Source organism: Argiope bruennichi, chromosome 5 (assembly GCF_947563725.1).
Source record: "Argiope bruennichi chromosome 5, qqArgBrue1.1, whole genome shotgun sequence".
NCBI lineage: Eukaryota > Metazoa > Arthropoda > Arachnida > Araneae > Araneidae > Argiope > Argiope bruennichi.
Window position 1 is genome coordinate 22,298,121 of NC_079155.1, and position 18,290 is coordinate 22,316,410.

The window sequence follows — 18,290 nt, forward strand, 5'->3', positions numbered from 1 at the left end:
TGTATATCTAGTAGATATATATATCTAATTTATAAAGCTACTGGCTGTTTTGACCAATTGCGATCATACTAGAAAAGCAAATCAATGAGGCCATTTCACATAATAAGATTTTAGCATTGCTGCATAACAGATTATGTGAAATGGATTCCGTGGATCAACTGCCTTGAATCTTGAGGCCAAATTACAAACACCCTTTAAATTAGAAAAAATAGTACTTCGTTTTGCAGAAAACAACAAATATAGCATTTTGAGAACAATCATTATACTCTGCATTCTTTTCAAATCACTAAAATCAATAAATTGTACCAATTCATATCATACTATGATTAAGCGAATAGCCACTGCAATCTGTTGATTGCAGAAGACGATTGGTTTTGCTCAGTAGTTGCCACCAATAAGTATGTGATAAAATTCTTAACCATTTTTCATTTTATACATCGAGAAGCATACTTGGACAAGGGAAGTTGGTACTTTGTACCATTATACACAAACTTTCTTCTGTATGTGAGTAGTTGTTGAATGGCAGTTTCAGTCATCGACGTTTTACTGAAACCCTTGCTTAGTCTTTTGACTCTTTAATGATTGCGTTTTCAATCGAGAATTGGTATGTAATCCTGATTATTTAAAAAAAGAATCTACATTGCACAGAAACTTGCTCTCCTAGTATATTAGTTTGCTGCAAGCAATTGAGTTGAGTATTTAATAAGCAAACAAATTAAGTTAAAATAAATAAAAGACCTTTTTCTTCCCAGACGACAATTCACCACACGGTAAAATGCAAGATAATCCTTAAAGTATAATTCATAAAGTGATATAATTCATCATTTTGATAGAATCCTCGATTTGAAATGCAATGGATAATCGCAATGTCAAAATAAAGTGTTGATGTATTTATTAATTCTCTATTAAATATTAACAGAACCCATAAGGATTCATCCGTGACATGATGAATCTCAGAAAAATAAAAAATCTCAATGTTATAAAATAAAAGAATTAAAATGAAGTACAAAAATAGTATTTATTTTACACATTTACTTTTCCTCGTGGCAATAATTTCACTGGTGAACTACGAATGATAAAAATCGAAATAAATAACTGCAAATGAAGATGCCTTAGAAAAGAGAGCGAGAATGAAATACAAAAATTTACTGATCTCAAAATTAAAATTATACAAAAATAATTTTCATGATTTTTGGTTTTTCTAATTTGGCTCCTTATTACATAATTAAAAAATAGAAGTTATTAGAAATTGATTTAAAATGTATTTTTATCATTCTTATTTTAATTTAGAGAGAAATATTTGAATAATAAGCAAATAATTTGCAACTAACAATAGACTGTCAAATGAAGGAATTAGGCTATGAAATGCAAGAGTGCTTTTAATTCTTAAAAGTTATTTGGAAAAACTATTTTTTTTTTTCAAAATTTAGTGAATTGAGCAAGAAATCCAAATAAATTTTTTGAAAAGAAATTTGTTTTTTTTTATTTGATTATATTGATTTTTTCCGCTATCATAAAACAATACAATGTGAAATACTAACGTCTAAAACAATATGAAATGTTAAATAAGAAAATTTCAACATCAGAATGAAAAATTCAACTTTCACATGTATTTAATCAACATTATAACTATTAGACTCTTCATTTTATAGTTTAAGTTCGACAGATCTGTCTAGACACTACACACTCACAAACACATCCTTTCATAAGCTTAAATTTGGATTTTACAACAGGTTGCTTATATCACGTCATCTATTATTATTCACTCCTGTTCCTAGATAATGTTTATTGGTTTTCACAAAGATAATATGCAATATTCAATAAAACGAAATTCTGTGTATATTTATTTTAAATTAAAATTATCACATTTCAAAACAAAATTGTATTGACAAACATCGGCTGGAAATTGAAGTTACTATGCATTTATAATTTAATAATTTCTTTCAAAAATTCATCAGTTTATTTTAAAAAATAAGAAATAGCAATAAAAGATATTAAATTTTAAAAAAGCGTGTAAAATCATCTAATATATAAAAATGAATTTTTGCTTGTTCATATTTTATGCTCTGGCGTACCATTCATCCGATTGCAATAAAACTTTGACAACTTACTGCTTACACGCCCGCGAAGATTATAGGCATTGTACAATTATTATATCTGATATATAAAGATGAATGTGTGTTGTTGTTGTTTTTCGTATTTTATGCCTTGCCGTACTATTCATCTAATGGCGATGAAACTTTGCCAACTTGTTGCTTTGTCCAAGAAAATCCATATTTTTCACATGGCCATTTGTATGTTGGATGCTCACGAGTCGGACATCAAAGAAGTTTATTTGTTTTTGCTGACGAAGGAAAACAAAAAATATTGTCTATCCTAAAGCACTTAATTAAAGTTAAAGTCAAAGACTTTATTAAAGTCAAAAAATAGAGTAAATATTATTCTCCTTTATATATAACTCTGTGGTGAAGCTTATAAGCCAGATAACAGCTACAGGACACGAATAATTACTTTTGTCTTGTGGTCTTATTGCTTGGCTGCGGACCACAAGGTCCCAGGTTCTATTCCAGCTAATTTCACCTTCCACATTTGATGACCCTGGCATTAAACACAAACGCAACCTTCGTGCAGCTGTTGTGGCACCATCGACCCGCAGCATAAGTCGTCAGATTCACTTGACATAGCAACCCAAAGTCGTCAGACTCACTTGACGCAACAGCAACCACGCACACGCTTGCCATAATGCTCAGCGCACAAATGGGTACAGGCGCATTAGACTCAACACCCGATACAGCAACATATCGTGTGTCTCACCTCCGACTCACTGGATGGAGAATACTGTGGTGAAGTTTATAGGCCAAATAACAACTTCCGGACCGGAGTGCGCACTTTTATCTAGTGGTCTTGTTACTCGGCTACAAACCCAAACGTTGCGAGTTCGGTTCTCACCAATCCTCCTCAACTCAAGTTCATTGAATGTATCCATTGAAGACAAGAAAATAAATGTTATTCTTCCTATCATTCCTAAATAAACAAGATAACTATTTCTTTAAATTGATATTTCCTAAACCCGTTTAAGTAATTGGGTAATCATGTTATATTATAATAAACACCTAGCATTTTTATTGTTTATTACAAATCTAATTCAATATGAATACGTTTGACGCTTTATTCATCCTAGAGCATTGTTCGACCATCAGAGCTTAAGTTTGATTATTTCTTTCAATCATAAAACTATAGAAACAGTAAAACTAGCCATATTAATCTCCTTATGTCGCATTTTCACTTATTAGCATTATATTATTAGCGTTCTGCTTATATCACACGATCGCGTGAAGTTATCGAATCGTTGAAGATAGCAGCTCTATTGAATAACAGTTCAATAAGTTGATACTTTTATCTGCATGATCGCTGAATTTTGTTAGATTTTGGAAAGTATTTTATATAACAAAATATATTATCAATTTCACAAATTAATATTATATTATTAAGTGTTTCCTAATTCCAGTATTAATTGCTTTTAAGTAAAATCTTCCTTTTTTTCAGATACAATCCTTTTCGATAACTCCTTCAGCTGGATTCATTCGAAGGAAATATATTACAAAGCTGAAATACGACCTCCAACAAGTGTTGATATTTACGAGGCGATGTGATGTAAATATCTGTCATCGTCGGATAAAATTCTTCGGAAATATCGTGCGAGTTTACAAGTCGAATAAGATAAACATTTTCATAATCAGCTTATTCCTCTTTTGTTGTATGCATTTAAAAATAGGTTTTGTTTTCAAATAAATGTGTGTTGTGTTTTATAAATGTGTGTGTGTGTTGTGACTCATGGCACTTTACATGCCCGCTGACAGTTATATGTCAGCGTTTTAAGCCGAGTGAGCGTCTCTTGTTTTTACAATAGCGCCAACTAGGGCCAAGAGTATGGCCTAGCTACTCATGCGTCACAACCCTTTTTACGGGGCGAATTTCATTCACTCATCCACAGATAGTAATTTAGACCTGAATCAGAAAAACGATCACCTCTGAACCAATTCCTCAAGTGGTATTATTCTCAACATAGAGGACTTTGTGACCAACATATTTAAACATACACCAGCCACCAAACACACGGAGAGTCGTCTGCCTACGGGGTTCGAATTCACAACCTAACGGATGCGATCCAACGCCCTGCCAACCAGGCTATTTATAAATGCGTGTGCTGTATTGAAACTAAAGCATTATTTATCATAAATAGATTCGAGGATTATTTTTTTTTTGTTATAAAGAACATGGGGCAGGCATATCATTTGGAAATTATGACTAATAATCGATGGTTTGACTTAGCATATGTTCTTTATGGGATTACCAAAAGATTCCAACATACCTTCTCCCTCCATTTCTGTTTTTTTTTTTTTCTTTCAATCCACCTCGATGATCGAGGAGGGGTCTTTCCCTAAGATAAGCCAATTTGGAAAGGGAAAACTGTCGTAGGGAATATATTTATTGCAAATGCTTATTAGCATTCTACTGGAAAAGGTTGAGATAAGCCATTTCGGAAATGGAAAACAGTCGTAGGAAATAGAATTGTTGACCATGTTTATTAGCATATAATTGAAAAATGAGAAGGTAAGTCAAAATGTTACAACTTCAAGCAATTTTATTCATGAAATTTCACAGTTTTGTCTTTAATGACAGGCTGCGAAAAAATGTAGGAAATATTGCGAAATGTTCTAAATTTTCAGCTGTCATACCTAAGACGAAACATTTGCAGAAGTCATCATTCCATCATTATCGTAACTTTCTTCTGATATTCCGGTTACAAACACCTTATCCAAGAACCACCTTCTCTATGAATTGCTATATTTTGCAACATTTTTGATGCTTCAGATCTTTGAAAAGACACAATGATTAGTCAAAATTTAGGGTTATTCCAAAAGAAGGAGCAGTCTATAATATTTATTTCTATGCCAAACACACAGCTAATATCAGTGCCTTCACAGTGCTAATATATTATTAAAATTCTGATAGGGATTTCTGACACATGTCAATCACAAGTAAAGGAAACACAGGGATCTTTTAAAAAAAGAATTTGTTTAGATCAGCGATATTTATCATTTCACTCGAAGCGTGGGAACCGCTGACTAAAGCATTCTTACAAAGCTTCTCTTGAATTACTTAGATATGAAAAGTGGAATGCGATCAGTAAATAAGAGAATATTTTAGAATGAAGTTACTATGGGCTAAATTAAGTTAAAACCTTGGGAATTATATATATATATATATATATACAGGGTGTTGCCGAATTCAACAGACAAACTCAGAGGGGTGATAGTAGGCATCAAGAGGATAAAGAATCACCTTACAACATGGGGTCCTAAACGACGTTTAGGGGGTGAAAATTGCAAAAATATAGGGAATCGGAGAACTTTTGGAAACTGTAAAAAATTAATCAAAAGATAATAAATTATGTTTCAAATATGAATTTTTTTAAGTGAAAGCACATTCTTAAAGGCTATTTTTTATGTAAGTAACATGCCTATTTGATGAACCAGGGGGTCGTAAAGTATTGAAAACGAAAAACTAGTTTAGAACCCTTATCTTCAAAAACATTTAAACTTTAATAAAAATAACCTTGAAAATGTGAAGAATTTTATACTCTTTAATTTGATATAAGTCTGTAGAGTAAAAAACGGAGGAGGTTTTAAAATATTCAAGAAAAACTAAAATGTTTGCCGATAAACATTGCTGCTACATTGACACCGGTGTTTACAGAAGGTATTGCAAAATTCTACCGAAAAATTCAGAGGAGTGATAGTAGTCAAAAAGGCGATAAGAATTTCCAAAGAAATAAATATAAAGTCGCAAACGATGCTGAAAATTTATTTGGCGGAATACAGATACAGCATACATTTACAGCACAGATATTTTAATTTAAGAAAGGAGACGATGGGAAACTTTTATAAAAATTACTCAATGTTGCGGCCGTGAAAGTCATTACACAACCGACACCGATATTTAAAGGACCGCCGGACGCATTCAAACATACCAGGTGTGCTTGCGATTTCTCAAGCAGCGACGACGATCCGTGTTACGAGATCTTCCACTGTATCCAAAGGTGTCTGATAAACAAGAGATTTCGTTTAGCCAAGAATAAGAAATCCAAGGGATTGAGGTCCGGGGAAAATGGCAGCCAATCAACAGGTCTGAAATAAAATCTGAGAATAAAATTCTTGTAGGAAAGATTGCATCTTCTTTTGTGGCACCAAACATCCAGCGTGCCGAATACCCAATTGAACTGCAATTGATCGCGTGCTTGTCGATGAGGTATCAGCAAAACGCTGCAAAACTCGGTTTTCTGTTTCAGGTGTGAGTGTATATATATATATATGTATATATATATATATATATATATATATATATATATATATATATATATATATATATATATATATATATATATATATATATATATATATATATATATATATATACAAAAGTATTAAAATCAAGTTAATAGGAAAATCAAAGAAATCAAATAAAAATATAAAAAAGAATCCGGCCTGAAGACTTTTTCAAGAGTCACCCTCAGGCAGGGATTCAGATCTAAAGATCTAAAGAACGTGGGATTTATTTTAGTAAAACATTAAAAAACGGAATAAAAAATTTAAAAGAAAAATTTGTTATTACAGTAATAAATAAATCAGCAAATAATTTATGTTTAATTTGTAAATATTATTATAAAGAACTTTTAATTAATGAATATAACTCTAATGCAACTTTTATGTTTCATAAAAATCCATTAAAATCCAGATTCGTGACCTGTAGCACTGGCAGTTATAATTACTATACGGGTAAACATTTCTTTAAATACTTAAAAACTATCCTGGACAAAATAAAAAATGAAGACAACTTTATTATTTCTAGTAACAAAAAAGTACTGGATTTTCTTAAAGATAACAACATTAATAAACTTAATACTTTTGATTTCGAAACTTTATACACTAATCTACCTCATGAAAAATTAATAAAGGTCTGCACTTTTATATATGACGAATATTTAAATGAAAATATCATTACTAAAAATAACTGGCTTGAGTTATGTAATTTTAATATTACTGAAAATTACGTTTTTAATGGTATTAATTTTTATAAACAAGTCAAAGGGAACAGCTTTCTCAAGTGCTTTAGCTAATATTTTCCTACATTACTATGAGAAAAAAATAATTAAATATAATTTAATAAACGGGTGGAGATATATTGATGACCTACTTTTGATTAACTTCGACAATACTAATATTGTTACTAATTGCTATCCAAAAGATTTAATTCTAACAGAAACAAACAAAAATCAACTTGAGGCTACCTTTCTGGATTTAAAAATCGAAATTGCTAATGATAAAACAATAGTTGGTATATGCGATAAAAGGGATGAATTCAACTTTAAAATAAAAAAAACTATGTAACTACCATTCCAATCTAAACTCTAAGATTTTCAAAAATCTATTTTTCTCACAAGTTAACAGGATTAAAAGGGTTTGCAATAATAAAAATTCCTATATTGAAGCATCTAACAACCTCATTAAAAATTTAATTAAAAATGAATTTCCTATAAATTAATGTAATGTCGATTTTTTAATTAAACAAGGTATGGTTTGAGATTAATCCTTTGGCATAAATAAAAATAGAACTTTTCTTGCATATTAGATCACTCAATAGATGGCGCTGGGAGCCTACAATTTTTTACCTAATTTACCTTTAGATTTTTTTAACGTTAGTGTTTTTAAAAAGCGGGAATCACAATCGATAGCTTAAAATTTCCTTGAATGCAGATGGTATTTCTTGCCTTTTCGTTTTTCCTTTAGTGCTATTTTATGATATTTTTTTGTTTTTATTGTTATTTTATTATTGTATTTTTACTTAGTAGTGGTTATTTTCTTCTAATTTGTTGTTTTGTATTTTCCTTTCTGTTAAAATGGTATATCTCTTGGGCCTAATTTCATTGGATTTTCGGGTCTTCGAGGAATCATTATTAGACAAATGTCTGAATTTCCTTCACAGAAAAAATCCCTTTCTTTGAATCCCTGCCTGAGGATGACCTGAGACCGGATTCTTTTTTATATTTTTTTGGTTTAATTTTTATTTGGTTTTTTTTTTATTTTCCTATTAACTTGATTTTAATACTTTTGTATCAATTCATCTGTGTTTTAGAAGTAGCTGCAGTCGCGCTCTCTAAATACTATGAAGTTCTTTTTTGGTTTTAGTTTGAACAGGTAATAAATTTTAGTTTGCGATTTCGAAACTGTTTTGTTTCGTTTTCATTTTAGTTTCGTTTTCAAACTATTTCTTACTTTAGATTGGTTATATATATATATATATATATATATATATATATATATATATATATATATATATATATATATATATATATATATATATATATATATATATATATATATATATATATATATATATATATATATATATATATATATATATATATATATATATATATAAAACCAAATTTGTAAGAATATTAAGCTTATATAAGCAAAAAGAATAAATATAGATTCAAAAAAGGAATTATGAATCCCGCCTGAAGACTTTCTCAAGGGTCACAATCAGGCAGGGATTCGAAGAAGGGATTTTTTTTCTGCGAGGGGTCTTACTTGTTGATTGGACTGAAATATTGGGATTTCGAAACATTTCAATTGAATCTTTTGTATGTAATTTAATGACTTCGGCGTGAAAGTATTTTTAAAAATGACATTAACACTCACGAATCTTATACTGTTAATTAAAGAAGCCTTCTACAGTTCTATTCATTGTGATATACACCTTTCAAAATTTTATTCGTTTCATCTAAAATTTGAATTTTACTTTTAAGAGTGATAAACTATAAACTTCAAATATTCCAATTAATACTTCAAATATTTCAGTTACAGGCTTGCCTTAATAGAACCACGTTTGCAAAAACTATAAGGGGAGAAAGAAAAATTATTCAACGAGGAATGTAAGAATAGATCCAAATCCAATTTACTAAAATTATCAGTTAAGCCAAATATTAGTAGAATATCTTTAAAAAAAACTTTTTAATTGTCTTTCAAAAGTAAAGCAATTATCGTTTTTATACTTCTTGACGAAATTATGAAAATATAATAAATTTAAATTAAGATTAACTAAACAAATAAAAAAATAATTGAAGATAAAAAAAAATTATGAAAACTTTTTTAGTACGTCCTCATGAATAAAATATTGAATAATGCGATAACAGTGTGGAAAAACGCCTTTTTAACTTGATGACAACACTTTGATGAAAATTATTTTTTCTCATTCACGTGCAACGTGCTTGTGCTAGATTCTTATTTATTTTAAATGAAATGTGAAATTCTATTTTTATTTTAAATTAAATATATTTTGAGAAAATAAGTTTCAAAAAATTTTGAATTCATTAAAATTCGAAACATTTCATACTACGGAACAATAGATACCATTGAAAAAATATTGTTTTAGTTTTAAAATGATGTAAAAATAATTATTGTGTTGTTTTATTTTTAGGTTACTGCTGAAAATATGACAAAACGTTAATTTTAACTAATTAAAATTTCTTGAAATTCACTCCAAAGTGCATATTTCCACCTTTCAAAATATATATGTATCAGATTTGGTAAGGTAAGCAAACACAAACAAGATATCTAGCCTATAGAATGCAAACATACACAAATTCATCATTATTATAAATAAAGATAAAGTATATTGTCGGAAGAAACATGCAAAAAATTTTCAAAATTGATTAAAAATATTTAAAAAATTATACTAAATAATATATATCATTGAAAAGATAATTTCTTTTTTAATTTACTACTAATCGATTTTTATTTACAATATTTATGGAAATTTTGTTTAATTTTAAAATATGGCTAAAAGGTTTCACATTCTCAGTTTTTAAAGTATATATTTCCCAAACAGTTTGACCAATAGAATGTCAACATATACACACACATTCAGCTTCATTATAAATAGAGATAGATATGAAATTACTAACCTAAATATGATACCTAATAATGGTATATAACCTAAATAAATATACTTCCACCCACCACATCATTCTAAATTTTTATAGATACTGTAAAACAAAACTTTGTCATTGCTTGCAAGCTTTACAAATGGATTGATTCCTCTAATTTTCTAACAGTTTTAATCGGAATTCTTTATATTTATTGTTCAAGTTTCATTACAAATAGAGCTAAGATAAGACGTTGTTCATAAAAAGTGGATAGGCTTGACTAAATTATTCGCATGGTGGAGGCCGGGATAGCCTGGTTGGTAGGGCGTTGGACTCTTGGTTAGCAAGTTTGAACCCCTCAGATCGAAGACTCTCCGTGTATAAGGTGGGTGCACTTATACATCTGTCGTGGTCACAAAGTCCTTCAATTCGAGACAATACTACTGGGGGTATGGGTTCACAGATGATCGTTCCCTGATTCAGGTCTAAATTATGATCCGTGAATGAAGTCCGCCCCGTAAAAAAGGTTGCTACGCATGAGTTGCTGAGGCGTACTCTTGGCCCTAGATTGCGCTAATGAAACAAGAGACGCTAAAACTCTTGGCTTAAAATCACTGACAGCGGCTTGTCTTTGACAAGTGCCATAAGAAACAACAATAGCATGGTTGGCAATCGGTCATTAAAAGCTTCAAGGTTTTTACTGAAAATCATTCGTTGGAAAATTCTTTTGATTGTACCAAGTCCCCATGAGTTCCTTATTTGTCTTGTAGTATAGATATCAACCTATCTGGTGTAATATGGCAGAAAGGATAAGCTGGTTATCAAAAAAATTGTTATGTTTTCCTTCCTTACCTACACTCCACTGAAAACCCTTCATTTTTTTTTTTGACAAACACTTTTTAATTCATATTGTATTTTATACATTGTTCTGTGTGTGTCCGCATTCTGCATAATATACCTTTAGATCTAGAGCTTTTAGATTAGGAACTATTGGGAAACTTAAATTTGAATATCAGGATCCGAGCATATCCGAAATCAGATTTTCCCTACTTCAAACCACTAAGTATTTCAACCCCGCTAATGTATTTCTGATATGTGAATATTAGGTAGTGGTTTAGTAGTAATTTTAGTAGCAATTGCTGTCATAGTCTGTCTTATTTTTTAAATTTTCGCTATCTCTGGTACCCTTTGAATGTCCACTATTAGAAATTTTTAGGTAAAAATTTAACTAATTTAAGATGAAGATTAAATCCTTTACAATGCAAAAATATCTAATTAGGTGTTAAATGATGTTTAATTTTGGTAGGGCTGATCATAATATTTTTATTGAATTTATTTATCTTAAAATTTAAAAGTATATACTACCCCTTCTTTGAATTGAATTAAGTTTGAGGTTTTTAAAATTTAACTCCTATTTGTAATATCAGGAATAACTATATATTAGAAGGTAAAAATGCACACTTCGAAGAAAATCTGTTTTTTTTTTTCTTTTGAATATTGATGAATTAAAAATAAAACAAAGTTAATTGCATTGAACTAAACATAAATTAAATAAAGTTGAATTTTAATATTTTTTCGGCTATAACTTCTAAAAATATAATAGTTCTAATATAATTTTTATACCATTTTAAAAGTTTAAAAATGCTTTTTCTAACGACATCAATTCACTTGCTGTGTCAATTTTTATTGAATTTTGACAATTTCATTACGTAATTTTTAATAAAAATTACATCTTATTAATGAAATTTCATTGTTCCATCGAATATTCAATAGAATGATTTCTTGTGTTGTTAAAAACTAAAGAAGAAAGTTTTAGCTACTCATCTGCTTAGTTTGTAGAAGGAGTAAGAAAGTGAAGTTTCAGTACCGCGGATGACAATGTACATTTTGAAACCAATTACTAGGATTCTTAAACTAATAAAGACACTGTGATGTCATGGAATTCGATTTCACTGGGCAACTCCTTACTTTTTTTGAAGGAATTATGAACATCAAGTTTTACATAAAAGATTTAGTTTAACTTAAATATAAATAATGTTTTAGAAAATTCAGGTGGTCGCCGAAAATTTCTAGTGTTTTATAAATCTTTGCTATATATAATCCATATTACATATTATATCTGCCCGGTTTTAGTATGTGGCAGAAAAATACTTTACAGAATAAAAGGTATAAAAATTATACCATTGTACTCTTCTTTCAGGACATTTCTTCCCTTTTAAAATTTATAAAAAGATAAGACTCGAACAAAGTACGACCGATTTATCAGTAGATAAGATCTCGATTTCTATGGTATTCAGCTGAAACCCTGTCTTATTTTTCGACCGATCTTCTAAACATTCTGATATCATATTTTAAATCCTCTATTTGTTGATTAAGCTGCAGTGCTTAGCGCTACATCGACTAAAAAACGGGTAAGCATTTTTCTCTTAAATATACCTGATTAAAAATTAACCTTCCGCGAGCTTCAGATGTCCCCTGAAGCCAATAAGTTTTCTCCCCTTCCTATAGTAAGATTCACGACAAAAAAGAATTAGTTTAAAAGGGTGAAACTTGACGTAAGTGATCAGAAAGAATGACTACGGCAGAATCCTGGAAGTTGGCGAGGATGAGGAAATTATTTAAAATCCCTTGGTATGAACTAAAATTGTAAGTACAAAATATTTTTTTAATTGGAGTATGTAAATAAAAAAATGTATTTGTTACGGCCAAAGCCCCAAATCGGCCAGTTCGCGATCTGGCCAGCGTTGCTGTAAATTTACCGGCCAGTGTCCGATCTTTTCTTGATTTCGGGCTTTGGCCGGCCAGTTCGCGAAATGGCTTGGGACGATCGGCCAAAGTAGGAAGAAAGGAATCGAGCAGATTGTTTTACATTCTGTTAAAAATGAAGTATTTAAAAATGAGTACTTCTGTGTACTGTTTTTTTTTAATTACTATTGTTTCAGAAACGAATTCAAATATAAGTGATACCTCTGAGTTAAAAATAAGCTTGTAATATATAAAAATATGATCTCGTGTTGTTCTGTTCTCATATTAAAGTCATAATAGAAATTATTCAGTGAAAGTATATACTGTAACAACGTGATAGCGTGAAGAATAGATTTGATCCCTTCAAAATGAACGAATTATATCTTGAGCAAAGGCGTTGCGTATCGTGTATGAATACAAAGGCAAATTGAGTATTCAGTTTTCAATTACCTTTAAGGGTGATCCTTAGTCTTTTTCTGCTCTATGGACGTAATGTTAAAGATCCCACATCACATTGTCTCCAGAAATATCGCTTCAAAAAATATGAATTTTTTGCAAAGGCAAATAGCAAAAATAAGGGCTAATTAAAACAAATATGAAGGACAACTAGTTTTGTTATTAATATCATTTAAGGACATTTCTTTGTTGGCACCATCTGCCGAATTTCCCATACAACATGTCCTTATTTATATTTTATACAAGAATGTTATTACATTTATTTACCACTACTCGCCTTTGGCGACCAGCCGGTTCACCAGTATTAATGATCGCTAAAATTTTCAATTAATGTAACTTGTTCTCTTAGTAGCTATTTCTGCAAAATATTTTTGAGCTTCATATTTTGGTAGTTATATGATTCAGTTGTACTTTTATGTAGGCCTTAAACAGTTCTGTTTCATTGTACTACTTTCCCTAATGTTCTGTCAGTATCCATAAAATTTCTAGTTTAAATTAAAGTGGAAATGTTAAACTGCAATCAATATAAAAGCATTTTATATTTAAGCTAACCATGTCTTTTTTTAAATATGAAAATTGAAATCAGAGTCGTTCGGCAGTGAAATGATATGTGCACTGCAGAATAATTTATATAATATCTTAAAGAATTATTCAACGAAAATTTCTCTGATTCATAGTAAAATTAATTTTTTACTTTCAAAAGGACGATGCAAATAAAAATATTTATTTTATTTCAGTCAATAAATTACGAATTTTAAATTTTACACAATCCTTTGGTCCCAAGGAATCATATTCTGCGAAATACTCTTGACACCAACTTTTAAATAAATAAATAAACGTCCTTATCTTTTGCGATGAATCTGACCGATTTATGAAGTTTTTATCCATCAGTTTTAGAACAATCAATATTTTTATAATCACAGGCCAATCATTGTCGAGAAACCCTGCAGAGGATTAGCGTATCTTCATTGGGACAGTCGATGAAGTAGTCTAAAATCGCCAATTTTTATAGAAGAGTGATATTGAAATTTCATAAATCAGTCAGTTTTAGTATTTGATTTAGTTGGTTGATTTTTAATTAAAAATTTTGGTGTCTCAAGAATATTTTGTTAAATATGATTCAAAGGGGAGAGGACCTATGTAAAAATTTAAAATTCGTGATTCATCGGAGCATTTATTGACTAAAGTTATATTAAAAATAATTATTCAATTCCTTTAGACCATTTTGTTAGCAAATGTATGTCCCAAATTAATTGATAGTAGCTGATTAGAATGATTATCCTAAGTATATTAAACTATGTTTGCCTTAAATTAAATTGTTTTATTGAATTAATAATATAGGTATTGTCAAAGCTCATAGAAAACTTCTTTTACTTTTCAGAAAATATCTTATTTTATTTTTATTTTTTTTTTCATTTTATACAGACACCTGCCAAAAATTACAATTTTGTTTATTAAATTTGCAATAATAGTTGATTTATTTTTTAATTTAAACTTCTATCAATGTGATGGCAACACGTTGATAAAAGCAATTTTTTTTAAACTTGACGTGCTCGTGCAGATTAAATTTTAGCATAGTTTAATCTAGGCATAATTTATAAATTAAATTTTAAGCTTTAATTAAAAAAAAGCCTTAATTTGATGCAAAAATCGATTTTGTGCTGTAATATTTTCTGGTTATAGCGACAAAACGCCGAAATTACGCTTGATTTTTAATTAAAATTCTAATTAAAAAATTTAAAAAATCACTCCACGGTGCACATTCCCGACCTTCAATATATATATATATATATATATATATATATATATATATATATATTCCAAATTTGATAACTGTATGTCAAACGGTTTGGACTGTAGAGCGCCAACACACACACACACACACACAAACATGCGCGCGCGCGCACACACAAACATACATTGAACTTTATTTATAAGTATAGATTATCACATCGGGTTTTGGCCAAGGATTCCCGGCCACTTTGCGAAATGGCCAGCCAAAGTAGAAAATACAATATTAATTGCAAGTATTTCGGACTTTGGCCAAACCTCTTAGCCAGTTCGCGAATTGGACTTCGGGCTTTGGCCGTAACATATATAAATTATTCTATTGTCAGTGACTTGCATAAATAACACTGTTTGAAATAACAACATTACCATGATATTATAGTTTGAATAAAATGGTCTCTACGATTGCAATACACCTTACCAATATTGTGAGACAGTCATATATCGAATAAAATTATAAAAATATTCTGTAATATCTTGTGGTTAATAGGGATGAATAAATTTTGGATACATTATTATTCCAGGGATGCCTCATAAGACACAGTGTTTGTCGGGTAAGTGTTTTAGTTTGAAAAATCTGATGGCAAATTCGTTATTATCTGGTATATGTACATTTTTAATTATAAGTTGTTTATCTAATTGTGCATTTTTGTCTTCGATGCTACAATTATGTTTGATCAAATCGAATTAGTTTAAAATATGGTGAATCTTTACATAGTTCTGTTTTACAAAATTATAATACTCATATTTGAAAGGTTCTTGCAACAGGTAAATACATTTTGGACGTTGCATGTTTTTATTTCAATTTAAAGTAAAAAAATAAACCCTAATAACTGTTTAAAAAATGAAATGCATATTTTCTTCCTTATTATGGTAATATGATCTTATTATAATTTATTATTATTACTATCATATTAATGTTTTAATGCTATTTTATTATTATGCATTTAATCTTATTATAACGACATTTAGAAATAACCAAAATTTAAAAAATATATAATATATATATATATATATATATATATACACAGCAGGTGTGATCTCCCCATAATTATCTCGTATATTCTTTAAGCAAAATTTTATCCACCTCCACCCACCAACATAAAATTGTAAATTTAAGAAAAGGCCATGAAAGCGATCAATGCTCTGATTTTTATGTTCAGAGTTCCAAACATGAGAGTTTTGTACTTCATAACGTAATCGAAATTTGTCGATTTTTTTGCGATTATTCGTTGCCATGCTATTTATACATATGTATTAGAAAATCGAATATATGACTTTTGTAGCGGTTACATAACTCTACTACATTCTCTTTTGATACAACAGATGGCGTTACCTTATTAACATCAAGATTTTTTTCCCATGATCCTTCTTGAGGATCATTATTATATTGTAATCGAAGTGAGTGTCGTGTATTTTCGTGTTCGTGTTTGTTTTGTTTTGTACTGTGGAACTTAGAAAATAATTAAATAACTGTTCCTGAAACTCGCCTATTATTTTCATGTACCTCATAACGAAGTTATAATTAGTCTCGTCTTTCTACATTTTGACTTTTTTTCAGACCTATTGGAACCCAAAATTTGACAGAGAACTAAAATTGTAGTAGCAAGATCACATCCCGAATTCCATTTATTTAAAATCATATTGTTTTTTAATTATCATATTTACATGATTCTGAAAGTACAGAGTGATATACGGAGAACCACTACACAGATTTGATTCAAAATTTAATTTCAGTTCTACAATTTAGATATTAAAAAATCTCAACCAAATCTTATCTATTTATCTCTTTTTTATTTTGCAGTTATTGTGTTCATTTGTTTTTTGTTTTTTTTATAGATATATAGATAAAATACCATCAAAAATTTTTCAAAAACCTGCAAATTTGGAGTAAAGACTATATATGTATTTCATACGTTTATTTCAAAACGTTTTTGGACAGGCAGACGTAATTCCAAAATAGTGTTTTTCAGAAACAGGGAGAGCAGAAATTTGAAAACTCATCAATTCCTCGAGGTCGAACTTTTAACGATTATAATGTTTCCTATTAGTATACTTCATATAAGAGTAAGAAAAAAACAATTTTGGTTTTACAAACATATTAGTGAACGCATAGTGTCAAAAAGTGGTAATATTCTCGACTCAAAATTCGTAATCAAAACTGAGCTTTCATATTTTAAGAATCTCTGATTCATTATCCCACAATCATGATCGCAAAACTGATTGTTCATTGTATCCTCATCTGCACTCGATGCGTGGCGGAATTCTGGAAACTGGTGTATTTTATCAGTTGAATATTTCAATGTCTTATAATTGCTGAAAATTGTATAAACCATCTCACGTAGTTTTGAAATCCAAATGTCATTGCAATAAATCATTATACAACACAATAATATCTCGGTGTGTTTTTTTCGGAAATAATTGTTTTTGTAGTTGATTTAGAATGCAGATCCCATATTCTCGCGAGGAAAGTTTCCCTAAAACTGATTAGGTAAAATAACTATAAACAATTTTTATCGTAATTTCATTCTGTCGTTCACAAAAAGGAGGAAATTGTACTAGTAAAATGGAAAGTCTTAACTATCAAATAGCATAAACCTATTGTTAACCAGCCATTTGTATGAAATGGTTTTATTCTAATTTATGCAATTATGCTATTATGTTGCAATTTTTGAATATTTATCTACTATGTATTATTCTAATTTTTCCCTTTCTCAAAAACTATTAAATCTTATAACTATTTTAGTCAAATAGTGGCGATTATTTTTTAAGTTCACCAATTGTATGAATGTATTCAACAACAAAGGCAAAACATTTAACTATTTTTTCTTGTTCCTTGACTATCTTAAATACTGACCAATGAAAATGCTTTGAAATAAGAATATGATTAGGAGAAAATAATACTCACTTTCGATGTACGTGTTTAGATGTTTTAACTAAAAAATGTTCTACTGACTATAATATTAGAAGAAGGATATTTTTCTAAATGGTATACAAGACTCGGTGAGTATTTTTGATGTGTGTTTATTCCTATTGAATCGATTATTGAATCGACTATCTTAAACTACTGACCAATGAAAATGCTTTGAAATAAGAATATGATTAGGAGAAAATAATACCCACTTTCGATGTACGTGTTTAGATGTTTTAACTAAAAAATGTTCTACTGACTATAATATTAGAAGAAGGAATTTTTTCTAAATGGTAAACAAGACTCGGTGAGTATTTTTGATGTGAGTTTATTTCTATTGAATCGATCGATTTTCGCATTTAATTAAGAATTTTCAAGTCCTTCTAAATTTAGTATTTA

The 18,290-nt window shown here is 29.4% G+C and overlaps 2 protein-coding genes across 7 annotated transcripts in view; both read left to right on the plus strand.

Moving 5' to 3' along the window:
- The window catches only part of LOC129969153 (retinal-binding protein-like), a 73,857-nt gene extending 70,044 nt beyond the window's left edge, over window positions 1–3,813 (plus strand). For all 5 annotated transcript variants that reach the window (XM_056083584.1, XM_056083583.1, XM_056083582.1 and 2 more), the window contains exon 13: window positions 3,547–3,813. In XM_056083584.1, coding sequence (XP_055939559.1) covers window positions 3,547–3,653 — 107 coding nt within the window. In that variant the 3' untranslated portion in view covers window positions 3,654–3,813. The remainder of the gene's footprint in view (window positions 1–3,546) is intronic.
- An 8,500-nt stretch (window positions 3,814–12,313) lies between these two features.
- Window positions 12,314–18,290, plus strand: part of LOC129968917 (SEC14-like protein 2) — a 44,128-nt gene continuing 38,151 nt past the window's right edge. For both annotated transcript variants that reach the window (XR_008784446.1, XM_056083261.1), the window contains exon 1: window positions 12,314–12,402. The gene's annotated coding sequence lies outside the window, so the exon portion shown is untranslated. The remainder of the gene's footprint in view (window positions 12,403–18,290) is intronic.